This window comes from Marmota monax, unplaced genomic scaffold (assembly GCF_021218885.2).
Source record: "Marmota monax isolate L192 unplaced genomic scaffold, Marmota_monax_Labrador192_F-V1.1 WCK01_AAM20220418_F8-fsc00022, whole genome shotgun sequence".
In the NCBI taxonomy this organism is placed as follows: Eukaryota; Metazoa; Chordata; class Mammalia; order Rodentia; family Sciuridae; genus Marmota; species Marmota monax.
The window spans coordinates 8,148,606-8,176,142 of NW_026695215.1; the positions used below are offsets into that span (position 1 = coordinate 8,148,606).

General features: G+C 38.2%; 1 protein-coding gene across 1 annotated transcript; it reads right to left on the reverse strand.

The window, feature by feature from the left end:
* Positions 1-1,479: 1,479 nt before the first annotated feature.
* Positions 1,480-27,264, reverse strand: Cpa3 (carboxypeptidase A3). The gene is made up of 11 exons (XM_046431829.2): positions 27,127-27,264; positions 26,749-26,824; positions 23,887-24,011; positions 15,406-15,508; positions 14,757-14,858; positions 13,647-13,748; positions 12,142-12,252; positions 11,155-11,245; positions 9,895-10,097; positions 8,389-8,473; positions 1,480-1,878 (listed from the first exon to the last, which is right to left on the reverse strand). Exons 1-11 carry the CDS (start codon positions 27,192-27,194, stop codon positions 1,691-1,693), a joined length of 1,254 nt encoding a protein of 417 aa, XP_046287785.1. The 5' UTR covers positions 27,195-27,264; the 3' UTR covers positions 1,480-1,690.
* Positions 27,265-27,537: the final 273 nt, after the last annotated feature.

Below are 27,537 nucleotides of genomic sequence, written 5' to 3' on the forward strand. Positions count from 1 at the left end.
AATTTTTTTTCCTAAGAAAAGAAATATCAAACTGAATAATAGCTCAAATAAGTTGTGTGTAAAACTTTTGTGTCTTTTACAAACAATACTGGATGGACATAGGACATCTTCAACAAATGGGATTCTCTCTCACCTCCTCCATCTAAAAATCCTACTGGAATTAGAGATATTTATGTGAATTTAGGGGTAGAGCTGAGTTAAAAACCCTTTCTCAGTTGAGAAAGTGTGAATGAGTCTATAATTCCCACATGGCATATTTAAGGGAATAAATTGACACTCCTATGTTCTGAAACCAGTTTGGAATGCTAAATATTTAGATATAGGTATTATATTTTTTTGTGAGATAACATACTCTCAGCCAAAATTTTGTCTTTCACTTTCCTGTCACTGTTTCCTCCTCGACCTGTAATGAAATTTTGTTTTTTTTTATATTTATTTTTTCTAGACAATTTTGCATGAGAAAAATTTGCATGAGAAAATTTTGTATGAGAACATTTTGCCTACCTCCTCACTATCAGAAATGCCATTATCTTGTAGATTTAATGATGTCCATGCTTCTGGCAGTGCCTAAAGGATTCATGAGGAATGTTCCAGGTTATTTGTTGAGTATATTTCTCAGGACCTTTCAGGATCCTCAGAATCTATTGTCAGAGTGTTTGGAAAAATAAGGTTATGGGAAGTCAAGGTCCTCTCTTCCTGTCCTTCAAATTCTGGTCAGCCTGAGGGGGCCATTTGTGTTCTGAATTTCCAGAATGTAGATACCACCACTGTTGTCCTTTGACAAGGGGTCAATGTTGAGAATATTAAGGGATCAATATTTGGGGGAAAAGTATTTTGGAAGAGCATCTTAAACAACAGGCTAACAGACTGAACACTGGTACCAAGTTACCGTGATTGCTGGTGGTAGACCAGACTACTTATCTCCTAATGCATCTCCTGGTCTCCTCTCTTTCTATCAGGAGGGCAAGGCCATAGCTGTGTCTGTCACTGCTGAGAGATGTTTTGGCGTGTGGTTTCCTCTGTTCCTCTGATTACAGCAGGTTAAATTAAACTGTTTTGAGTTTAATATATGTTATAGCGATGAGAACTGGGTTGGTTGTATAAAGCACTGAGATTCATCTCTATAAACAATGTTTACTTCTATCAGAAAAAAATATGTGGGCAAATTATGTTTTTGAAAAATGAAGATATTCTTTCTTATTAACAGGCTGATTAAGAAACATTAATCTTGACTATTAATGCTATTGGAGAAATGCAGAGAACAGTCTATCAAAAACAGCATTTTTAAAGCATTAGAATGCATTTCATTTTAATCTTATTAGCACATGAAATGATGAAGCCACACCGTAACAATCAGATTCTGGGGAAGGTTTTCATTTCTTTTCTGTGTTTCACTGTATATTACTTTTAAAAAATACTCAAAATCATACTCTTTTCTGGTTCACGCTTCCCTTAAAGCAAAGAAAGATGATTAGATAGTTTCAGTTAAAGCTATTTTATTAAGGTGCTACTGGGAGCCAATAAAAGCAAAAAGAAATAATGCAGGATTTGGGTGAATAAAGATGGACTCAGGTGATGTGAATCTGCATCTAGGCATAGCTAAGAGTGATTTTCTGACAAAAGAACATGAGTGCACACACACACACACACACACAGATTAACTGGTGTTTTCTAAACTGAGAGCAGTTGTTTAGGAAGTATGCCTGAGGATGTACTTGGCAATAAACTTGACAGCCAGCATAGTCTCTTTACAGGTTGACTTTATCCGGGATTCTGGAAGGAGAAAACCAAATCTGCCTTTATCACGGAGCTCAAAGGCAAATGTGTGTTTGATGCCCAGACTGTAAGCCCAGTCTAAAGACGAACCTGATGTTGGGTCTGCAAAACATAAGCAGTAAATATTTAATTAGAGTCAAACGCTAACGCTTTTTTTTTTCTTGAAATGGAAATCACTGGTGTAAAATTAGCAATAAAAAATAATTATGTGTACAGTTAACTGCAGTAAAGAATGAGAGTCGTGGTCTGAAAAGTACAGAGTGCATGGTAAAACATAATCGTGAGTTTGTAATTCACTACACAGTTTAGATATGTGCTGCTTTTAGAAAGTCACATTTTGTTTGGGTCAGTACTAAATTGACTTTATTTTCTGGGTACACTTGGCTGCTGTCAGCGGTGTTCTGAACAAATACAAGCGCTGAGGAAATCCACTGTGAGTCACTGGTGGTTGAAAGCCACCAAGGAAACTTCACACACCAGCTCTGTAAGAGCTTAATCTCTCGATATCCATGCTATTAGGGTGAACTATTTTATAGTCAAAAGGCCAGGAAGGCTTAAATTTGTTTTTTTTTAAGTAGGTATTTTATTCCTTATTTCAAACTTCCCATGTCAGGCTTACAATATAATTCATTTTCCCAAATCAGGTTTAGTTTTAGGAAAGATGTTATTATTTGGTAGAATATTGAAAACATGTACATCTAGATGTTTTATATATATATATATATATATATATATATATATATATATATATATATATCTCACATGCATAGAGGTTACATAATAAACATAAGTACATACACATATTGTAAATGCATTTAGGTATATTTAGCTTTATGTAGTAAAATGTATTTTTTTTATGTAAAATTATGTTCTAGGACATAATTTGGGTTTGGAAGGTAGAATTTCAAAACTGTGAAGAGGAAAGAAAGAGAAAAGGAATACTTGGTGGGCAGAGAGAGTTGGCTCTTAAGTCAGCCAATAAATATTTATTGAGTGTTTAATGTGTCCAATTCATGGTACTTGGCCCTAGAAAGGGTGGGTGGTATAAAGTACTTGATCCAATTCTGTGACTCTTTTATCCCCCCAAATTCTTCATGAAGTTACAGATTAGGGGAGAGATGTCAAGGTCCCAGTCTATATGCAAGTAAACCCCGAAAGGAACAATGGCGTATAGAGATTTGTAAGAAGAAACAGGGTGCTTGGTGAGGAGATGACATTTCATACCATGCTTGTCAATGGCGATGGGTCACCTGGTGCCTTCAGGTGGCAAATGGGGGATGATGCCCTGAAGGGATGGGATGGAGAGCGATTCCTGGTGAGAAAGGGTCAGAAGGAAGAGGAGGGACCTGGAGGGAGAATCTTGGGAAAAACCTGTGCTTTGTGCCTGTTTGTCAGAACATCTATTTTAGAGGTGGTCACCAGAGACAGCGAAGAAAGAGGAAAAAGCGAAGGAGAACCAGGCAAGTGCAAAGTTTTAAGGGAGCTGAGGAATGACAGGAAAAGGATCCAGGAAGTCATTTTGCCGCTGGGAATCATGGAGCAGTGATCTGAGAAATATGTCCATGATTCTGGAAGGCTGGTATTTTTAGCTAGTTGGGTTTAAATCCATTAGGAAGAAAGCACAAGAAGAGTTCAGTAGGAAAGGAGGTAAGGTCAAGAGGTATTGTGTCTGGTGTAGCAATTCAGAGTGTGCAATGAACTTGGCCAGAGTTTAGCTGTGCCAGCTCTCCATTTGCAGTTGATTGAACTGCTGTGATTTCAAAGGGTGAGAGGATATGGCTATTCCATTTCCAGAGCTTTGCTTTATGTGAAATTTCTCATTAAGATTAACAGTGGTGACTGAGAATATATGTAATTTGTGATTTTTCATAATTGTGTGATGTTATAGAGTATAATACATTTCTTTTATGATGCCACTTTGTGCATCTTCTAGACAAATTTACAAAACAAGAACTATATTAAAGCATATAATAAAGGCAATATTGAAAGCTTTTTGCTCATAAGAATATATTAGTCTAGAATGTAATTTGCTGAACATGATAGTCTTTTATTTAGCTCCATGTGTACTCATTAAGTTATAGCATATATTTATAAAATATAATAACTATCACTTCTCTAAATATCAGGCACCCTTCTAAGTGCTTTCTGCATGGTTAAATCATTTTAATTAATTCCTATCCTAACTTATTATGTAAGTACCACTTTGTAGAAGAGGAATTTAGGCACAGAGGGTTTAAGGAACTTTCTGAAAGACGTAGTTGATAGATGCTTGAATCAGGATTCAAACTAGGCTATGTGTCTTCAGAGTTCATGCTGTTAATCACTGTGTTTTACTACTTCCCTTGTGCCAATCTATAGCCAATCAAGTCTTCTATTAGTTATAGAAGATAATTTATTCTTAACACATTAACAATACATTCTTAACATCTCAACTTTTGGAAACAAATCGCTTCCTATTCCTTTCAAAGGACACACTAGGAACAAGGGACTTACTGTAATGCAGTCAAAACAAATAAAAATGAAACTGTACCAAGCAAAGGAATCCATATAGAATGATGCTGGTGACTTAATGTGTGCTGTGTCCATTGCCTACTTGATATGGAATTTTCTATAAAATTGTAAAATTTTGCAAAGTATTATTGAAATGCATTATATATGATGACCTGCATTGACATAGCAAAATTAAGTGAAAATTCTATTTTAAGTGAAAGCTGAAGTCAGAGATATATGAGTGTAAATTAAAATATTTTTTCTGCCCTTTTGGTGCCCCACAATGTCATCTCAGTTTGAATGTCTCTTAGGAAGTAGAGATTGGGTGTCCTAGTCTATGAGTTTCAACTTTCTTGTTTTTAAAATGTAGCATGGCATAGAATATGGAAAGGAGCGCTGGCTGAGAAGGAGGAGCACATTTAGCATTTGGTGCGTGGAGAAAGCAGCAAGAAGGGCACTTTGGAATCAGCTTTGTAATTCATGATGTGACTCCCAGGTAGATGTTACCAATGATGCAAGCTAGCTGGTTCCTATTAATTCAAATAATTATTTGTGCTCACTAAGGACTGTATGTAGTTATTTCTAAGATGGTGGAGGATTGGATATGATGTTAATATCAATGCAGACATTTCACAATCTTTTAACATCATTATTTACACATGGGTCCATCTAAATATGGATGTTTTGGGGCTGAATAGTTGGTATAACATTTTCACTCTTGTCTGAAATGCTCATTTTTGTTCTTCTTCTGCCCTGAAGTGATGGAATCTTACTATAATTCAGTTTCTTAGACTCTAAAGGAGGGTTGAGCCTAGATCAGTGTTTCCTGACCCTACTTTCATCTTAGAATTGTTTTGTGTAGCTTAAAAAAAATGCAAATGCCTAGGCTTCACCCCAGATGGGTGGAATCAGATTCTCTGGGTCCCCCAAGCAATTTAAAAGCTCCCTGATGATTCTAATGGGAAGTCAGGCTTGAGGACCATGGACTACATCATTTCTTCAGTTGCCCCCTGGGTTCTAACATTTGCCATTTTAACTTCTGTGATATATTTGCTTCTTAGGTTCAAATATTTCTTTTCTTCTGAGGGCCAGAGATCTCTCCATGCTTTGGGTTTGAAACATGTCTACAAAGTCCTTTTCTTCTGCCCTCATCAAATCAGAGAGGAAAATACTGGCAAGAGGTGGATGTTTCCCAAATCCTGGGACTTGTTAAGTGACAATCAGGACACTGGAATGACTAAACTTCAATCACGAGGTGCTTTCATTTCCTATTCTTACCAAGTCAACTGCTTTGCTACTCTCTGCTTTCTCATGAATGTTTGATGAACATTCAATTAGATGCTTTATTAAAGCAGTTACTCCTAGAAATTTTGGACATCTATTGAGCTGCTTCAGCCTTATAGGAAAGAGGCAATTCTTTCCAAATCTGAATTTCTGAAAAAACTGTTTAAGTATAATATAATAAATTTTAAAAAGACACTTTTACTCAGGTGTATAGGATAGCAATCCCTCTTGACCCCATCCTCCCATTTTGAAAGGGACACAGGATGGCACAGAGCCATTGCTCCCTTGTCTGCCTGCTCCTTCCAGGCAGGAGGGTACTTTGTTGAGAGCAGGTACTATGTCTTCACTCTCCCCTGTCCCCCAAAGCTCAAAGATGCCAGGCTTTAGGTAGGCCTCCTGAGAATTCTTATTCACTGAGAGATTGTGATGGAATGGTGACACCATGCCATGTCCGACTCCAGAGCTCTTTCACGTGCGCATGCATGCACACAGATAATCCTTTGATGCTTTAATTGCCTTTTGCAAACTTGGCTACTATTTGGAAGCCCTTGTTCCTTAGCCCCAGGAACATCTGCATGTCTTCCCTGCTCAGAGGAGTGGCTCTTATCTGATCCCTGGGAGCCTTACCTAGCCCTTCTCTTTCTCAGTTTCTACTTTGTAGGCAGCCACTTAAACTGATGTGCCAGTCTTTCTTGTTCTTTATCTCACTCACTTTCTGTCTACTCATGTAGCTGGGTATATATCACCTGTGTTTTATTTATTTATTTTTGTTGTCGTTCATCTGCATGTGCAATGATACCCAGCATAGGCTTTGAGGTAGCAGGATCTTTTTGGATGAGGGGTTCTTGTGTGTCACTTTTGCTTCAGCCCTTTAGCAAAGACTATTTGATAGGTGATTGCTGATGAAGGCTCTCTAGGTACAGGACTTGTCTTTTTTTTTTTTTTTTTTGGTCATTTTTCCAATTCTAGCAAAGGAACTTCCAACAATTAAACTCTACAAATGATATGTGATGACTCTCATAGTTTAAAATTCCACAGCAATTATTGAGAATACAGATCATTAGTTGCCATGTTTATACTCCTAGCTTGGGTAAAGGAAATAGTTGTAAGCTGTAGCCAGGTGACATTATGACAAGGATTCCATATATATGTATTTATTTTTTTGATCCACAGATTCTCAAAGTACAATATGAATACGAATGTGTTTCGTGGTGGTTGTGATGCTCATGAAATGTTTGAAAGTTTAAAAAACCATCTTCATGTTAAAGAAGTTGGCTACTATTGGTCTGGGCAATGATGCAGGTTACACCAAGTCCAGTGTTGTGGTCTCAGCCCATGTTCATTGCTTTTGGATAAGTCAGGTACCCCTCCCATTGTGTGAATTATGGGAGTAAATTCTGCAGTGTTCCATACCCTGCTCTGGGCTGTGTGTTAGGAGTGTGAGGGGACATTGAAAGCATTGTCCTTACTTCTGAGTAATAAAGTTTGGTTAAAAACTTTGGGATTTGTAACTAGTCTTTGGAGAAATTTTCTGTAAAGTTTCGAAATAGTAAGAGCTAAATCTTGAACTTGGTTTGGAGGAAAAAGAAATCTTTACTAAAGTCTTCCCAAACTAAGGTCAGTGAGAAGTTTTTATAAAGAAGAAATTATCTCACTTCCCAGGGTCAGAATTAATGGTCTTTGGTGAAAATCAAATGAATTATTGTTGATTTTGTTGCTTGAAAATAAAAATCTCTGTTATTTCAGTTACAAAAACCAAATGGCAGAGTAATATGCACAGTGGTCAAGATGGTTTGGTTTTGCTAAAGCCTGGAATTGTGTCCTGGATTTGCCAATTTCTAGAAATGGTACATAGTACTGCTCACTTCATAGGGATTCATGAAGACTAATTGAGATCATGAAATCCAAAGGCTAAGCACAGGGCTAATCTGTAAGAAAATATCAATAAACTGGTATAGATAGCACTGAGTGTATAGAATGAGGGTTGGAAAATTATGGTCATTCTCCTGCTTTGGTAATGAGGTTTTATGGGAACATAGTCATGCACATTTGTTAACTTATCATCTGTGGCTGCTTCTGAGCTAAATGCTCTAGTTGAGTAATTGCAGCAAAGGCCACACTACTAGCAAAGCCAAGACTACTAACTAGCCCTTTGCAGAAAAAGTTTGCTAATTCCTTGTGTATGGAATACGTGACAAAAATAATCTAGACCAAGAATTCTAAGTTAACAATGCAAGAACACACAAAACAATGAAATTATAAAAACAGTGAAGAGTAAGAGGTGGTGCTGAGAATATAAAACAAGAGCAATAGAATTAGATACCATGGTAGACTTTCCTATTCCACCATACAAGTACCAGTTGACCCTATGAGAAGGGCAGGTTGGAGGGACAAGTAACTGGCTTTCCATGTTAAACATGGCTGAAACTGAATGTGCACCCATTTTCCCACTAGGAATTAGGGGGAGAGATTGTGCTTTCATGGAGCTAATGCCACGGAAGAAAGAGTCTGGTTAAAATTAAATAGTTAAAAAAGAACAGGAAGGTGGATGGATTAAATTAAGCTGTGAATTTGTATTCATTTAGTCATTTCTGTCAACCTCATAACCTTGTAAAAGTTCAACAAGTTCATATTGTCTGTGTCAGGAAAATCTTTTCCCCCCCAAACAGGCATAATCTAGCTCTTAGATTCACACGTAATTCAGAATCTCCTGTGAAAATTGGAGTTCAAATGAGTAACTCCAGATTCCTAGTCCCAATTTATAAGTTTGAGAATTTTCTTTCGTATTTATAAAAAAAAGTTAGGAAAAAGTCACAGTAAGTGATAAGAAAAACTTACAAGCTGTCGATGCTATTGGGCCATAAATGTACTGGGTTTCATATCGAGTTGATAGAACATCAGTGCCAATCCTAGCAACTTTGGTCTGGAGAGAAAGAAAAGTTAGAAAGGAATAATAGAGAACTATGTAAATACCACTAATTTTCTAGGAATTCAAAAATCAGTTTTAAAGGTTGTTTGGCATTTGAAGATCAAAATAAATGATTAAATGACTTATTCTCATTCAGGTATGTTGTCATAACCAGGACTTCTAAATATGAAATCAATTATAGACAGTGACACTGTATCTAATTTTGAGTTTTTGTCTTTCTTCTGTCTCTGCCTTCCCTTTCTTTTATAGAATACAGTCTTGTTCTCTCACACACACTGCTATGGGACTTTCTACACTCATCTGACTTAATTTTTCCCAGGGAGGAAGGGTTGTTGACTCATCTTTAAAGTAGTTCTATTAAATTAGGGTTTCACCTCCAGAGTGGCATATCATGATCTTTAATAAACATGTGTTTTGTGTTATAAGAATGATTGTTGGAATGAACTTTAATGGAATATAGTCACTCACATATTTGTACTCTAAATGAAGATTTTTGTAAGTCTACATATAACTAAAAAATAGATCAACGATTAACTAGTTTGTTGTGTTAAGAACTTTTGCTTAAAATAAACAGTCACTGTTGTGCATATACATATATACTTTTTATTCCTAACATAATTTTCTTAAATATAATGCTAGAGTTCTGAATACAGTTGACTGAGGTCAAAAGGAAAATTGAAACCTCTTTTTTATTTCTAAATGAACTGTATGAGGCAGCATTTGAACCACATCTTTTACTGAATGTGTTATATTTGCTAACCACAGAGGGAACCAGGGCACTGATCCTTATCAACTTTATTTCTTTCTTCTATAGCAATTCAAGGTATTTATCTACCTATCCAACCATTTACCTTGTCAGTTCCTGTGATTCACTGAAACTCACAGGCAGACATGATCAAATCAGCTTTCATGGAAAGACAAATAACAGGTTCAAGAGATGACACTTTAGGAAAGAGAGTATTCCTAGTGACAAAGCTTCACAACATTCAGGATGTTCTTTCTTTAGATAGAAAGTTAATATAATTTCTAATTTGATTGGTAGGATAGAAATACAACAGATCTCCTTAAATATGGTACCTGGGAAACAGAGCTATTGGGCTGTGGCTGTGTGGTTTTATAGAATGGCCCATGGTAAATACTGAACTATATAGTGGTAGAAATCTGCTCTAGAAGCCAAACATTTATTTTTCTTTTCTTTTTTTCCCCTTAGAATCACATTAAAAGATGTTATTATCTATATACTTTTATCAGATTAGAAATTAAAGATCATCATTTCAAATCCCCAGCAAACTTCATTAGTTTGTGTCCTAGGTGTTGAATTGTGAAGTTCCTTCAGCATAACCCAAGTTAATGAAGAACAGACTGAAAGTCAGTGGTGGTGCCCCCGGATAAACCACAGATTGTTCTCTACCTACCAGGTCCTCGTGGTTGGGTGGCAGCTTTAACGTGTAGCCGTAGGGAAACAGTAGCATCTGGGAGTAGGAATGGAAGGAGATGTAGGCCCTGATTGATTTCAGGTGGCTTCGAATGAAGTCAGCAACAGCTTTTGTCTCTTTCTCCGACTCTGGAGCAGGGCCCCGATAGGTGTCCTGACATGGGTCATCGGTGTTAGGAGAAGCTGCAAGGGACACAGGTGGACAAGATCACCATCCACTCTTCATCAGGACAGCCTGCCTGTCTGATGTGGGCTCCCAAAATGTTTTAAGTTCTTTGGTCTCCCCTGTTTACAGGGCTGCCTCAAGGTCTCCTGTCCCATGGTGCCTGCCTCCTGTGTCATGACATGCTAACTTTGTCCTATCGTAACAGACTTGGTCCACTGCAATATCAGCCATGTTTACTTCCTCTTCCTTTCCCTGGGCTATGGGAAAACGCATCAGGAGTGTCCCAGTTCCTAGAGCCAGAGAGACCCTGGTTCCAGCTCAACTCCAGCTCTATCTCCTAGGGACCTGCTGTAACCTGCCTTCTCTCAGCCTGACTGTCCCCAGCCGTATTTCAGTAGGAAGTTCTCAATCAGTGGTCACTGCTGCGATTATTATACTCATTATGGCAGAACAGAGTTAAAAGCTAAGGTGATGTTGTTAAGCAAATTAGGCAAAGAAGAAACACATAAATTGGAGCAATCTTAACTTCTCCTGAAAGTCCTAGTGATAAGTCCCAGTTGTGCCCCCGCATGCTGTATTGGATGCAGCTGCCTCTGCTTATCACCTCATTTCCATCAAATGTCTATGTGTAATTCACAAGCTGTTACCTTGCATTTTTAAAAAATTTTCCTAGTGTCAGAGTTTAAAAATTTTTTTGTCCCAGATGTTTCTTTCCACTAAGTATTTGAAGAATGACTTGATTGTTGGTTTTAATGACTGGTATTTCTCAACTTTTACCAGAGCAGGAAGGGGAGGGGAAGTGGAGGGATCCTCTGGAGTCTTATACCTCTGGATAGTGCTTGGTTTTGAAGCAAGCTAGCTACTCAGTAAGAGGCAGTTTGGTGAACAGTCTTCTCCCTACTTCCTCCCACAGAAAGACTTTCCTGATCCCTCTACAGCAGTGACAGTGACGATTATGTTGCAGTTAGTAGATAAGAAAATTAGTGCACAGGAATTCCTATTACTGAAAAAAGTACATGGCTCAGTTCAGTTCAGCGACTAAACGCTCAAGTGATTTTCCTTAAGACTACTCACAATGCCAAGACACATTAAAATTCCTGTTGAGGTCAGTGCCCACGCACTTGGAGTTGTGGTTCTTGGAACGATTTTTTTTCCACATGCGGTCCTGTGGGATTGAATAGTGGAAGTGTTACCGAGATCACTTCGGACTTTTCAACTTGATCATCTCATATTCTCTCTGTAGGTGTCTACAGCTTTATTTGAAATTATCTAGTTAATGTGAGTCCCTTTATGACTAGAAGAATGTTATTTTTAAAAAAATTTCTAATATTTTAAAAAACATGATTTTTAATACTAACATTCCTTAGGCCTTGATGAAATAATTCAGTTAGTTTATAAACTGTTGATTAGTTATCAATATTGGAAAATAATCATTGTTGCTTTGGAATTGCCTATAATCTAAATGATAATTTTATTCCATCTTTTACTATTTGTAGATTTGGATAAAAGACAAGTCAAATTGTGACCATGAGACCATAATTTTCAGAAAAGAACTTAATGTGATTGTATGTTTGAAAGTTCAGTATTAATCACTTTTAGCAATGGCAGGTCAATAAAATATCCTGTTAAAAGATGGATATACAGGCACTTGTATCTCCTTTTTATTATTTATTAAAAAATTATTATTTTATCTCAATTCCATCCCAGAGTGCCTTTAGCTTTGGAATCAATGTGTTCATTAAAATCTTTCCATAGCTTTTATTTTAGATAGAATCTGCTTTTGGCATAGCATGTAATCATGCACTTCCTTTATAATAACTGCTTTATTTCATTTTTTCATGCCATTAGCTTTAGCAACAAAAATTTCAAACTTCAAGGACATCTATGCAACCAGGAAGTCATAGTTGACTTAATCTGAAATTGAAAATATAAATTTTTCTGAATTGGAAATATCAATCTACCCAAACCTTAAACTTATGGCATAGCCATCAATGAATGTACATGAAAGCCAGTGAACAATATATCATTTATGTGTAGTCATAAGAGAGAACAAAGCACTACCTGTGTCCATGACCAAATATATCCATCCACATTGAACACAGGAAGAACATAAAAATTCATTCGGTCCAAGATTTTGGTCATAATTTTGTTTTTTCCATAACTTTTTGCTGCCTGTAGGAATAGCAGGGAAAAAAATTAAAATTAGGCTACTGGTGTGAAATTTAGCTACCAGGAGGAAAGTTGTGGTTCTAGTATTAGCTATCTTTCCTTGAGTCATTTGCCCAAGGTCAAATGATTTCAAACATATTTTTTTTTCCAGAAACTGCACAGATTACAGAAAATAGCCCAATTTAGACTAGTGAGATTAATTGAAATGAAAATTCTCCAAAGGCTCAGCTATTCAGACTTGAAGCATTCCAAATATAGTATTTAAGGTACATTTTACAGAAGGCCAAATGGGAAATTTGTAGTACAACTTACTTTAGTGGTACAACTTATCCTTTACGTAAATCTAGATCGGGTCTGTAGGCACTGGAGTATGGACATATTGGAGAAACAGTTACAAATTGGATTAAAGAAAAAAAAATTTTTTTCTTTAGGGCTGGGGATTGAATCCAGGGCCTTTTGCATGCTTGGCACATGCTGTACCCCTGAGCTACACCCCCCAGTCAAAAAAATATTATTAATAAAAATTCCAAGAATTTAGAGATTGACCAATCAACATTTTTCTCATATCTGACTGAAATTTCTCTAATTATCTGGGTTTTCTGGGCTACAACAGATCTCTCTCAGTATTGTTGGAAAAACTCTCCAAGGTGCCTCTCTTGGGAGTTATGTACAAGGCTTGTTGTGGTCCTATGATGCGTGTTCCCTTGTGGATTGAGCAAGGGGGCATTCTAGGTCCTCAGCAGGGACAGTTACAGGGAGAGGTCAGTTCTATGGCAGATTCCTTCCTAGTAAATATGTTCATGGCCAGACAATCTCTGTCAATGTGTTCTGTGCAGAAGTTGGTTGAAAGAGAAAGTTTAAAGATGGCAAGAGTCAGAATATATCAGCAGTTGAGTAAGCGGAATAAAAAAAACATATAAAACTGGATTTATCTTTTAAAAATGACCTCTTTTTTTCACTTGGAAAGAGAATATAAGTATGAAAATACCAAGTTCATGCATGGCCAGTGAGATAGCTAACTGAAACCAAAGAACTATATTTTGAGCTTACTGGAGAAAAAAATCTGAAGGGTATAATAAGAGAGTGGTTTTAGATTTCCCATACTTATATAGGGGAAATAACTACAGAAAAAACTTTCATATTATAGCCCCAAATAAAGGTGTTTCTTTTAGTTTCCTAAACTTTCAGGTGGGGTTCAAGAAGTTTGAAAGAAGGGGTCAGGTTTATAAAAACTGTGATGATGAATAAAATCTAGAGTGTTTCAACCTGGAAGCACCAAGTGTAGTCTCTTCCAGGTGACTGCAATTGCTGTCCTCTGGAAAGGGTGAGTCGCCACTCAGTAAAATGCAGCGACTAGACCCTCAAAGGGGAACTCTGAGTGTGCCCCAGGCACTCACCTGATAGACAAACCACTGGCAGAATGCTGGGGAGATCCATTCTTGTGCATGAATGCCGCAGTCCATGAAGATAGACTTTCTTCTTTCATCTTTTTTCCCAATCTATTGAAAAATGAACTTGAGATGCTATTTTACCCGAACTCACACACTGATCCCCTGTCATCCAAAACCTCACTCATATCCTCAGGGCAATTCTTTCCCCTGTTGGTGGATGGGAGCTGTGTTTGCTCGTAGTTCTCAGGGAAGACTGTGGCACTTATCCTTAAATGTCTATGTGTAATTCACAAGCTGTTACCTTGTATTTAAAAAAAAATTTCCTAGTGTTAGAGTTGCTTTTAGTTTTTTATTTACAAAAAACTTAATCTATTATTTTTCTTATTCCATTGCTAACATTCTATGTTTGAGATGTAGATTATAAAGTTACTTCTGTTTCCTTTTATTTTTCTGTTTTTTATAAACTGGGAGTGTTTCACCAGGAGTGGAGAAGATTTTGTGTTGTGTTTGGAATGAGGAGGAAGAACAGGGCCTTATCCTTGATGGTCTGTCATTTTAAATGTTTTGGGTGGTTGGAGACACTGAACGGCAGTCAGGGTAAGGATGGACTTCCTAGTTATGGAGGGGATGCTTCGGACCGGTACCTTTGAGTGTGCAGAATTCCAGTAGTACCAGGCGACAATGATCAGCCCTGTTACAGAGGGAAATGCCTCACCAACATGAGTTGGAATGCCTCATGTACTGTTCTGGGGTTCTGTCAGTGTCTGATACTTAAATTTCTCTTTAAGACATTCACTGATCAGTTTCATTGAGTTTTAGTGGGTGGAAAGGAGTGGAAATACCAGGAGCATTACACACTCCTGTAAGGAAACTGTGGATTGAGGTGTTGTCTGGGTTTGTCCACTCTGCAGCCTCTGACAATTTATTCAGGTACTTTCCTGCTTCATCAAAAACCACTTGTGAACGTCTATTCTTGATTTGATGTCTAGAGTTTAGATATTCTTCAGAAGGTCAGATTTTGCTGTCTCACAGTTGGCCCAGGTATGTCACAAAGTAACATTTAAATTCAAGTTTTTCAATAACAATAAGAATTGGTGGTTTTTGAATTATTTTTACCTTGAGAATGTACAGCGGATTATCTTCAAAGGTGGATCCGATTTTAATACGAGAGACCATTTCAGGATGTTTATCCACCATTTTTTCAGTCCAGGCTACAATCTTAGGAGCAAAATCAGTATTGAGGAATTAGAGTAAAGGAAAACTATATGAAAATGAATAATAAAGATCACTTTTTTAAAATAAATTTTTAAGTTGTCAATGGACCTTTATTTTACTCTTTTATTTATATGTAGTGCTGAGAATCAAAGCTATGTACACTTCTTCACATGAGATCATGATCTTCATCTCACTGATGAGGAAACTGAGGCACACATGTGAGGCAAGCACTCTACCACTGAGCCACGATCCCAGACCTAAGTCACCTTTTTAAAAATAATGGGGCTGAGTGCGGTGGCACACGCCTGTAATCCCAGGGGCTCCCAGCGGCTTGGGTCGCTGAGACTTGAGGATTGCGAGTTCAAAGCCAGTCTCAGCAAAAGTGAGGCGCTAAGCAACCCAGTGAGACCCTGTCTCTAAATAAAAACAAAACAAAACAAAACAAATTGGGCTGGGGATGTGGCTCAGTGGTCAAGTTCCCCTGAGTTCAATTCCCGGGTACCCCCAGCCAACCACCACCAAAAAAAATAATAGGCATTTTGCACTGTACCTTGTCCCAGTTATTGTATTTGGCATAACTGTGCCTGCCTGGGATAGCTTCTTTAACATCAAACTGTTTCTCGATTTCTTCTTGTAGATTATCAATCAGGATTCTGTTAGATAGGGGGTGATAAAATACACATTTTATCATGAGAAAGATAAACATAGTTATCTTTTATTTGCAGAAAATCTCTCTTCCTTCTCTATCTTTAATCAAGCTTGCCCATTTTCTTTTCTAGCCACCTCCTCTTGGACATGTGTCTAACTTCTGATCTCCCTCTTTATCTAGAGCTGTCTATCCAATGATAATCTCTAGTCACAGGTGGCTATGGAGCACTTAAAATGGGGCACATGTCAAGTATATATTGGATTTTGAAGAATTAGTATAAAAACTATGGAAAATATCTCATAAGTGTTATATTGATAAAATATTGACATAGTAATATTTTGGGTGTATTTGGTTAAATAGATATATTGCTAAAATTAATTATATGTATTGCTTTTTACTTTTTAAACGGCTACTAAAATATTTAGAATTACACAATGTGGCTCATATTATCCTGTTACTATATTCCCTGTCTGTCTCTAAAGCACCCACACATTTACATACACACAGCACAGGTAGCAATGATGTTTTATGTACACATCTCTGGACCACCCCTTATTAATTCACACTGGGAGAGCTGGGGAAACTTGAAGGTCAATTACAATGATGATGTTAGTAACCAGGTTCTTAGCACTTGCCAGGTGCCAAGTATTGATCTAAACTCCTTATGTACACTTCTTCACATGAGATCATGATCTTCATCTCACTGATGAGGAAACTGAGGCACAAAGTGTTTAAGCAACTTTCCTGTACTGGTGAAGCTTTTAAATGGCTACGCCGGTTTGGAGGGGCTGAAAAAAGACGCAGGCAAAATCCCTAGGAGGCTAACATTGGAGGTCAGAGGCTTACACCTCCACCTTCTGGTTTTCATCTCTTGCTGAGTCTTATAGCCTCCTCTCATGGAGGCCCTCCCCTCTAAGGGTTGCCTGATGTTCAACTGTGCTTGAATCTGCAGGTCTGACCTCTCCCATCAACTCCAGACAAACACCGACTCTCTACCTTACATTTCCTCTGGGACTCAGACATGCATCTGTTTAATAGGAGTCAGTTGCTGCTTTATATACATGATTTTATTTAATCTTGTCAATATTATCACATCTTATAGATAGGGAAATTATTGCTTAGAAAGTTACATACTCGCAATTTGGATGTGTTGGAGTTAGTTGGGAATTTGGACCCGAAATACTTGACTTCAAGATTTATATTTCAAAAATATCACCTTCATCATATACAATGCATATTTTTATGTGTTTTGTCCATTTTGGGATATTCTATTTAGATCCACGATTCTGTTTTCCAGCTCTTATGTAATAACGAGCCATATGTAAATATAGTATGATTTAATATTGGATAAAGGGTTTCCTTGTTCTTCTTTTCAATAGTTTTGCCTTTAACAAATGTTTTGTTAGAATCATTTTGGAAAATACTAGAATCATCAGAAAAATAAACTTTTGATAGAATTTATTATCAAATTGTGAATAAATTTGGAAGAATTTTATTATTAATATCAGACCCTAATATACATTTTTTTGTTTCTTGAGTAAAATATTGTATATTTTGATTGCTTATTCATATATTTTTAAATTAGTCTTATGAGTGTATTATTCCTGAATGCATTTTTGGGTTGGTTATTATTCATACTTAAAAACATAAATTGCTTTGCTAATACCTGTTAGCTACTTTATTGGCTTAAAATGTCTTTTTACTTTAAAAAAAATTTAGTTGTATCTTCAGGGTTTTCTGTGCAGTTATTTTTTCTGAAAATAATTAAAATTTCTATTTTTTCCAATTACTATTCCTTCTTCCCCCTTGCTTTATTGCATTGGCTAAACCCTTTAAACAATGAAAAGAACGGTAATGAGAAAGGGCATGCCTTTTTCACTGTTTCAGCAGGAAAACTTTTTTTTACCGTGTAGTATGCTATTGAAAGCCACTCGAGATTAATATGGCAAAATTTATTTATATGATCTATTATTGTCCACTGAGGTAAGGTTGCATTGATGACTATGACCATATTCCTTGAGATTTTGAATATTATGTTGCAATCACAGGAAGTTTACAAACACCCTCCCAAGAGCCTTGGTCCTCTTCTTTTACACATAGTTCTAAGAAGCTTTATTGAGCCTACAGTGAATTACTGGATCTGGGAAAATGGTTTGCTGAGAGGAAGCACGCTGATATCAGTAGGTGATAGACCACAGAAGAAAAGGAGAGTAAAACCACCTATAACAGAAGTATTTAGTGAACACAAGAGTAAGTGGTCCCTTGATTCTGTCCAAATGACCCCACACACTTTGGCAGTTTCTGTATCTCTTAAGGATGTCACTTTCTTACAACAGCATGAAAATTCACATTTACAATTATAATTCTTTACCAGGCAAGGTAAACTATATTCAAAATATCTATCTTACAGTATAGAGAACTATGTATTATGATGGAAATATTTTAAAGAAAATTTTTTAAAAAAGGATTTCTTCTTCTTTTTTTTTTTGGTACTAGGGATTGAACTCAGGGTCACTTAACCACTGAGCCACATCCCCAGCCCTTTTTCAATATTTTATTTAGAGATAAGGTCTTGCTGAGTTGCTAAGTGACTTGCTAAGTTGCTCAGGCTGGCTTTGAATTCACCATCCTTCTGTCTCAGACTTCCAAGCTACTGGGATTACAGATGTGTACCACTGCATCCGGGTTAAAAAAGGATTTTTGAGGTTGTATGTGTCCAAACAATTTCCTTATTTGGATTCTCTCACTTCTCTCTGATTCCATATAAATACAGCTATTGCCCTGCTTTTGGTAATGAAATGCATGTGTCTGTTCTTTTGTTAGCAGCGAGTCCTGGATGCAGGAAGCTACACTTTTTTTTTTTTTTTTTTTTTTTTTAGCATTTGCTCCTGTAATTTAGTCATCTAGTCATTTATCTAATTGAGGAAGCTGAGAACTACGGTCAGCGTTCTTGAGTTCCAGCCACAGTTCTGCTACTTGATGCTTAATGGGATCTTTAAGAATTTCTCTGACCTTCAGTTTTCTCACTTTTACTTGAGTACACAAAAGACCACCCAGGACTGTGATGAGGACAGAATGAAGAGAAATCTGAGAAGTGCTTGGCCTGCCCCAGGTTTCTAGGGAGTCTCAGAATAGTGGGGCCGAGTCAAAAAATTGACAACCACTTTCCAGAATGAGAACATCTTTAACCCAGAGTTAGTTGATGGTATGTGGTTGTCTGACTCTTTGATTTCTTCAGTTTCTTGTAATAGCCTGTGACACTGCAGAGCTGCTCTCTGCCTAGTTTCTTCCTGCAGATTGACTGACGGATCTGGGTTCTGATGCGGAACACAAATGCGGTCTACTCCTAATTAGGGTTTATTTAGCACATGGGACCAAGTACTGCTCATGAATATTGATTCCCATTAACAGCACTGACAAGCACATTATTATGCACATTATCTCTAACTCTCTGTGTGCTTTGCTTTTGACTTATGAATCTGGGATTTCTGAGGCAGTACATGTGTTGACCACAATCCTGAACCCAGGTGGGGCATGTTGCACTAAAGCTCACCTGAAGCTGGAGGAAGTTTGACATTCTATTTCGGGTGGTCGCTACAGATATAATTAGTTGCTTTAAGCTATGAAGAGAGTATATAGCTTGTGCTCCACTTGCATAATTGAAGTGGAGGAATCAGGTGAGAGAGAAATGTTGTGATCCCAGAGGCTGATTCATAACACAAGGCAGTATTAGTCACAAGAAAGCTTGTATCTAAGAATATTTTTAGACTTACACATATCAATTTAGCTCTTGTGAGAACAGCAGCAAAACAGAAAATCATGTGAGCTAACATACGACCTTCCCACAAATGCAGCTGCATGAGGACTTCGGAATGGCGCCAGATTGTTGCTGATAGGGACTGGAAATTAAGCCTAAGGCTGGAAATGAGGAACTAGGGCCAGATGTTATTTTCATGAGCCCTTCCACTATCCGGCAGCCAGGCTTAAGCAGATGAAACCAAATTCCTTTCTCCCAGATATTATTTTAGTATCCCAACATTGGCTAATTTTGTTTAAAAAATTTCTTAAATGTAGGTGACAGGATTAATACTTATCACTGAGGATTTAATAATCCTAGTGACTGATGTTTACTGAGTCTTTTTTATGTACTGGGAACTCTGCTCAGCTCTGCATTTACATTTTTTCACCACAATGGTGTCAACAATGGTCATTGAATTCCATTGTCACTCCCATCTTTCTGGAGGTCAAGTCTGTTTCCAGAATTGTCACAGCTATGGAAATACAGGAGTCTGGCTTTGAACCTGACTTCTGACGTCACTGCCCTAGCTGGAACCTCTGTGCAGCAGATCTGGGTTCTCCTCTGTCTTCAGAGGCCTGTGCAGGGTGTGCCCAGTCAACCAGCCCTGTGGAGGTCTGTCCTCCAAGGTCAGGGGGCAGGTAAGAGGTTTGGAGAAGAAGCAAGATGCTTTTAGAGAGTATCAAAGCAGGTCTGGAGGACTGTGGGGCGGGGTGGGCAACTGCCATGGTGCCCTGGGGTGTGTGTATGTGTGTGTGTGCACGTGCACAGTGGAGAAGGTGCTTCATGAGGCAGAGCCAATGTTAGGGTGTCTTGTACAGCTGGTCTGGAGTCCCCTGATGCCCACAAGACAGGAGCTGTTCAAAAAGTATGGGTTTAGGTTTCCTCAAAATCTGATTTGGTAGCTCCCTCATTGGGTTACCAGGCATCAAACTCCACACTTACAGATACGGATTTCCCAAACATCTGAGGCATACCATGTGTTGGATAATAAATTTTAAGGCACTGATTTATTCACCAGGAGGGAAGCCAACATCTGGTGTGAGCCTCTAGTTATCCCCTGTCTCCCTGTGTGTTTGTTGTGGGTGGTGTGTATGTGGTGCATGTGTGTGTTACACACACTCATATAAGCCCCTGCATAAGTGATCTTATCTCTACCTGCATTATAGAGGGATTTTATGGTCCCTGTCAATCTTTGTGAAAGCCCTCTGAAATAGGTTTCATGAGCTCCATTTTATGAACGAGGTAAATGAGGTGGGGAGAAGTAGATAAATTGCAGTGTTAAATACCTCTGGTTTGAATGGCACAGACAGCCCTGCTTCAAAATCCGTTTTCTACCTATTACATTTTGAGGGTTTCACTTCCACCAATACCTTTTCAGCGTTTGGAGGAGGCCTTACATACATGTTCTGCTCTTGGGCAAATATTATGTAAAAGTGGAACAGAAAAAAAATGAATGGAAAGACACAGTAGATAAATCATTAGGATGATTCACTTATTTGATAGGACCATGTATATACTTATATGAACTTGGGTCTGGCTGAGCATTATTAGGTAATTAGTACTGTTTCAGTTTGGGCTATATGTCATTTACATTTCCCATATAATCTCCTGTGATCTTACCATCTGAGTTTTATTTTTATATTAATAGTGTTTTTTCTAAATTATCTTTCATTAACAACTTTTCTAATTTTGACTTTTGACCACAGAAAAGACCATATATTAAAGATCAACTACCTACATGTAAAAAATTAGTAGAAACACTAGGATTTTTAACTGCTTCATCTAAACATGGTGCCTGCCCCGAGGCGCAGTCCAATGGATGTGCTTTCTGTCCAACATTTGTTTGCCAGTCTGTTTGGGTCTGTGTGTATATGCATATTATTTAGCTTTTGGACTTGGCCTTTTATGACTTTGTAAAAGTGTAAATAAAAAGGAAGTAAGCATGCTACTTTAAAATCAGATCTGGCTTAGTAATTTAATTTTCTGAAAATTAAAAAAAATATTACACACAGATGCTTTAAACTAAATAGTGGTTTATATGCACTGTCTAATGAAGGGTGTCTAAGTAAATCATTGTGTCAAACCAGCCTCTTAATATGGTTTTATTCAGCCCAGTGCCTGAGTCCAACCAGATGTTTCTGTTCTTAGAACCCTCTTCTGTTACTGACTGACACCAAGTAACACATATAATTAATATGCAAATAAAATTATCTATATAATTAGTACTTTGAGACAAGATTTTAAATAGTTCTTGTCTGCACAGATCACTTTACATATTTATATTTTTGAGGAAGATAACTATCTAATTATGTGGCTTTCCCACAACTGTGGCTAATTTGGGCCAATTTCTAGAAATCATGTCTTAATTAGATAAAACTAATTTTTATAGGTAGATTAACCCTTTGCTTCTCGATGTAGACAGTAAAAAAAAATCTTGGCATAAAACAAAGAGGAAAACACTCTTTTAGAGGATGCAGATTAGATTCCAAAGGGTCTGAGGGTTAGGCCAGGAGAGGTAGAGAGGATGGGCGGGGCGGGGGGAGGGGGGTTGATAAGCTGGAGAGCAATGTCCACCCACCTAGCTGTCTTTCTGTATTTACTTCAGCATTCACACCTAAGTGGAGCAACTGGCTTTTTGTCTTTTATAAGAATGCTGTGGGAGGAGTGTAGCTCAGTGGTGGAGCAATTGCCTAGCACATGTGAGGCACTGAGTTCAAACCTCAGCACCACATAAAAATAAAATAAAACAAAGGTTGTGTCCACAACTAAAAAAATAACCAAAAAAAAAAATTCTAAGAAGAACAGAAGATCTTATTTTTTTAATCTGATGATAAAGTATCTTTTTAAAAGAAGTATCTTTCTAAAATTTGTTCACATTCCTTAGATGTGACAGTAGAATGCATTTTGAAACATCATACATAAATGGAATATAACGTATCCTCCTTCTGGTGGTACATGATGTAGGAATTTCTCAGTTTTTACCCTGCTGTTTGAGCCAACTTATATAAAATTTGACTAGAGCACTGCTGTATTTGAGCTGGGCTGGGTTCTGTGTAAAGATGGATTGACCTTGGGAATCCACATCAGGTGTTAAGGAGGTAAAGTGAGGAGGGTAGTGACCGAGGCACACAGCACACAGCGAGAGGCCTACCATGAAGTGAATGGAGAGACGGCAGCCCAGGGTTAACTACGGTGGAATCAAGACTTCCTCTCAACCTCGCTAAGCAGGTAGTCTAGAATGCACTAGGAATTTCTGGAATCTTGGAGGTCTAGCTCTAAAGTGTCTATTTCCAATTTTAATGGTGTCACTTAAAAAACATAGAAAGCACACTTTGATATGTTAATTAAAATGATTAAATGCTGGTTTCAATTCATTAGCTTCTACATTTCTATCACACTCCTCTTGAAGGAATAGTGAAAACAAAAACAGTGATCAATAACCATCACGGATAATCGCCTGCTATCTTAAAACTGTGAAGAAGAACGCTTTTTGTCTTTTCTTACGTATGTCTTCTCTTAGTTTTAATAGCATCTATATTTATTTGTGATATTGTGCGTTGTCATAAATATAACCAAATCATGATAGGCAGCTGTAGATCCCTCTCAGCCATGTGACCTCACTGTCATCAATAGGGTTTCTTTATCTCAGCCAGAAGAAGAAGGTCTTTTGAACTAAAGCACTGAATTAGGTGAAGGCATGAAATAGCAAGTTGGAAAAGAAAGAGCTGGTGCTTAGCAGTTTTGGGCAGTGAATCTCAGTAAGGGAGGATCCTGGGCTGATAAGGCCGGAGGAAGTTAAAATGGGACCTTTCAGTAAGTCAAACTGCTGAATGTTTGAAAGCCTAAAAACACGCTTTGTTAAATTATGCATTGATTTGTGACGTTCATTGCCTGGTTCCTTTCTTGTTCATGGCCCCAGGGTCCAGACTGTGCATGGCCCATGGTTATTGCTCGATAAATTCTAATTTCCTCTTATTTCTCTGTGGGGCAGAATGACTCATTTCTACATCTTTGGCTATTTGAGAGCCTATGTCTTTGATATAAGCTTTATTCTCCTGCTTTGCTTTGGTTTTCTTTGAGGAATAATTTCTCTTATAAAGAGTAATTTATTTATTATATTATTTTACATGACCATATCTCTGATTTGAATTTCTAGATGAACACTTTTTTTTCTTAGTTTCCTTATATGTATCAGGAGAATTTGAATCCAAGCACATGGTTGATGTGCAGTTTGTGAACCCTGGGCTGAGGACACATTGTGGTATAATGTGTCTAAATGGCCTAGGCCTGATTTCCTGGGCCCTGTGCTAATATGGTGCTGGTTTTAGAAATGGCAGATGTAGGTAATTGTCATTCTTGCAGATGACAGCAAATTCAAGTTGGAAGGTGAGCTGCCAAAGATTGTATCATCTCCACAAGCAGCTTCCGTAGTCTGTTTGGAAGTAACCGTGAACTTTATTTTATGAGCTTGTTTTTTGGGGAGGTCCAATTTACAACTAGTTCCATTGTAATACTTCCTTAAAATTTCAACTCTTTTGAAGCTTTGAGTATCTAACACATTTGAATATTTGCAAAGGACTTACTCATAGTGCATTCTGTTTTGATCCAAGGCAGACTGGATGGATTGGAATTCTTTCCCACTAACTCGGAAATCCACTGTCATGTTAGCAGCTACATGGTTGATGGCATCTGGATACCAGAAGTCAAGCTGCAGAGATGAGTGTGCTGTTAGTCACATTGCTTATTTGCCCACCCAGCATGTATTCATTAAGAGATGACCATAAAAGAAATTTGGGGTTCAGAGTGACTAAGGTATGGATTCTTCTTTTAATAAGCTAATGAGATTTTTGCAAACATGTTTAAGAACTGTTGAATGTTAAGGGGTGGGAAAGAAATTGTATATACACATTTCTGTTTCAGGATATTGTATCTACCCATGCAAAAAGAATAGGAAGCTCTTTTGGTTAATCTCTTTGCTTCTATCATTTTGGAGTTGAATAGGATAGTTGCATAATTGATTTGGCCATAGCATATGGCTGTAATTGGATACTTACATGAAAAAATCTCTATTTTTCTTCCCCTAGTTAGGTATCAAAGCCAGATGTGCCTATAAACCCTGAAATTTCTGGAAGCTTAACATCCAACAAGGAGACAGAATCTCCCAGTTCTGTCATTCTTTAGCTATACTTTCTTGGGAATGTTACAGAAATCCTACATTTCAGTCCTCTCCCCTGAAAAATGGGGCCAACAGAGCTCCCTGGGGCGTGTTGTGAGTATCGTGAAATGATACAAAGTCTGGGACATACAGGAATTTATAAGTGCTGATTTCCTTTTTTCTATCTTTTCGTATGTGGGAATATTGGATTTGGTGAATGGACCCAAAAGGATAGGTTAAAATAACTCTGAGAAAATTTCAATTCTTGTGGCTCTTCAAAAATCATACTCCATGATGAATCCAAAGAAAGTACAAGTTCCTAGCCTGGGAGATGAGAAGAAAATGCTCCATCTCCATCTGTCTCACCAAGATGGTGGCATGACTACAGCTGTGTGGCTGTCTCTCAATTGAATTCCACTATAGCTCTAGGTCAGTCCATTACGGGACCATACGAGGCTGTTGTGAACCAATCAACATGTCTGCTTATTTTGATCAAAAGGTGACAGCATGAGTTAGACATATGAGAGATGTAGTTGATTTAAAGGCAAGTTAGGAGGGCCATCAAATCTCTTCTGGCAAAGCAATATGGAGTAAGAGACTAGAGCTCAGTGAACTTTATAATTATTTTTAAACCCCAGGCACAGAGCTGGATGCCATTATTGAAGAAGCAAGAGGTTCAGTGGGAGACAGATCCATTTTGCATGTTTCCAACATATTAACCATTGCCAGAGGAGGAGCCAGGTATCCCAGGAGCAGAAGGAACAATCTGACTGGGTCATGAGAATTGATGTACGGAGAGGACTTCTTGTAGGAGGTTTCAGCTGAGCCGTCCCCTCAAAGAATCAGTAAGACTCAGCCAGGAAAAGAGGAAACACATTGCTCTTGAGAAAAAGTATACGAGCTGAGTAAAGTTTTGATATCTATATTTCTTGAAGGACTAGAAAGAGGGTGGACAAGCAAGAGACTAAAGAGGGCAGCAGTTTGATAGATCATAAAGAACTTTGAGGGACCTGGATTGTGTCTCAGTGGTAGAGCGCTTGCCTAGCATGCATGGGGCACTGGGTTTGGTCCCCGGCACCACATAAAAATAAAAACAAATAAAATAAAGGTATTGTGTCCACTTACAACTTTGAATACCACACAAATATCAAGAGAAAAAATAGAGAAAAATGCTTCTGTGGTGATTATCATGGCCAGGCCTGCTTCTCAGGGCTATCTAAAACTTACTTAGTCTTGATAAAAACCTTACAGAACAGATAGGATGACTAGCCTTCTCAGGTAAGGAAATTGAGCTGCAAGCTGAGTAGCTGCCTAAGGCCACAGAACTAGCACAGAGCTAGAATTTGAACCAAAGAATCTGGCTCTGAAGAGCATGTTTTTCCCATACAAGGCAGCCTCTTAATGAAGAGTTTCAAATGAAGAAACGCCATTGTTAGGGTGCAATGCAAACTTGGCTTTGTAGGAGTCAAGACCAGAACCCTGAATGCTAGCTAAGGGACAATTAAAATTGTCCCACTAAGAGGTAGGATGGACATGGACGGGGTAGTGGAATGGAGAGGAAAGCATGTATGGGGGGAACACTGGCCACTAGAATAGGTGGAATTTTTGATTGATTTGATGTGGAGATGACAGTTTTTGTGAATAGAGTCAACCCCAGATTTAGTTCTGGGTTTAAATCTGAGGTTTTCTTGACTATTTTATTTACCATCCTTGAACTTTAGTTATTCTGTTTTAAATGGGTCAAATTAGGGCCCTGGCATTGCAAATCTGCTGAAGAATTTGAGATGACGGATGGAAGATGGCTGGCCCAGGGTGCCTTGGATACAGAGCAGCAAGGAACTGCTAGAATGGTGATGTTCAACTGTTCGATTTTGAAGGCCTGATCTGATTTTCAGTCTCTTTTTAAAGTGCACCTGCTCTTGGAAAGGGTCACATCTTGATTTCAGCCAGTACTCTAACATTATCAATTTATAGTTTAATGGAAATTTTGCCACCAAAGGAGATCAGACTGGGAGTAGGGAGAGTAGGGAGCACCAGGCACCGGCAGGGAGGGAAAGAAGCCCTGAACTGCTCCTTATTTTACAATTTTACCTGGGAAAAGGTGTTGTTTGCAAAGCTTTTTGGGGACAAGTCAAGTGGTATTCCATGAAAACAAAAACATCCCTGAATTATCCAGATAGCACCTGCCATTATGTTGGAATCTTTGGTAGCACCGAGGGCATTAAAAATGAAATAGAAAAGAAGGATTTTAAAAAACAGAAAGAAAAGGTGCAATATCTCTCTTTCTTACCTCATTGTCTTTGGCCAAATTCTTCATGATGCTCACTTGGTTTTCATCCTGGGGCTTCACACGGACCACCTTCTCCCTTCAAGAAAGCAAAAGATGAAAATGTGAGCCCTGGAGCAACATTCCCTTGGAATCTCTTAGTAACTGCCAAAGGCCACAGCACTAGTGCAGAGCTGGGTTTGGAACATTCAGCGCTGAAGAGCAAGTCTTCCTATATGAGGCTGCTTCTCAGTGAAGAGTTTCAAATGAAGAATCGCCACTGTTAGGTTTGAGAGAGAGCGATCAGGTGGCAATGCAGATGTGGCTTTGTGGGAGGCAAGACCAGAACCCTGAATGCTAGCTAAGGAACTATAGACTGGAATGCAGCGTGGTGGGCTTTACCTGTCGAAGTGGACGGGAGCAATCGCAATGGTGGTGGCCAGCAGAGCCACAAGCAGGAGGAGCCTCATGGTTCCTGTTTGCTTCACTTGAGACCCTCTGCCACTCTTATGCCCCAGCCTTTATCTTGAGCAGCAGCTGACTTCCTCTCAGAGTTCTATGGGACCAACTATCTTCATCTCTATGGTGTGTGTGTGTGTGTGTGTGTGTGTGTAATTAGGGAGAGAGGGAAGAACACAAACCCTAAAATGTCTGTGCTCCTCATCTACCTTCTACAGTAGGGAACACCGTTTTACAGATAAAGAGTGGAAGGCAAATTACTTTATCCAATATTTGCCAAGGTAACAGAGCTAATCTGTTCTTTTTGATTGACACCCAATTCTTTTTGTTCTAAAGTACCCTACCACCATGCTT

Bases quoted from the DNA above. Each gene is read 5' to 3' on its own strand.
- Cpa3 (XM_046431829.2), bottom strand. From the start codon at position 27,194: ATGAGGCTCCTCCTGCTTGTGGCTCTGCTGGCCACCACCATTGCGATT. The intron at 10,098-11,154 runs GTGAGTAGTCTT...TGTCCCTTGCAG, and splicing joins TTTTAATGTGTCTTGGCATT to CTTCTCCTAACACCGATGAC. The intron at 8,474-9,894 runs GTAGGTAGAGAA...CTTTCTCTCCAG, and splicing joins CACCCAACCACGAGGACCTG to ACCAAAGTTGCTAGGATTGG.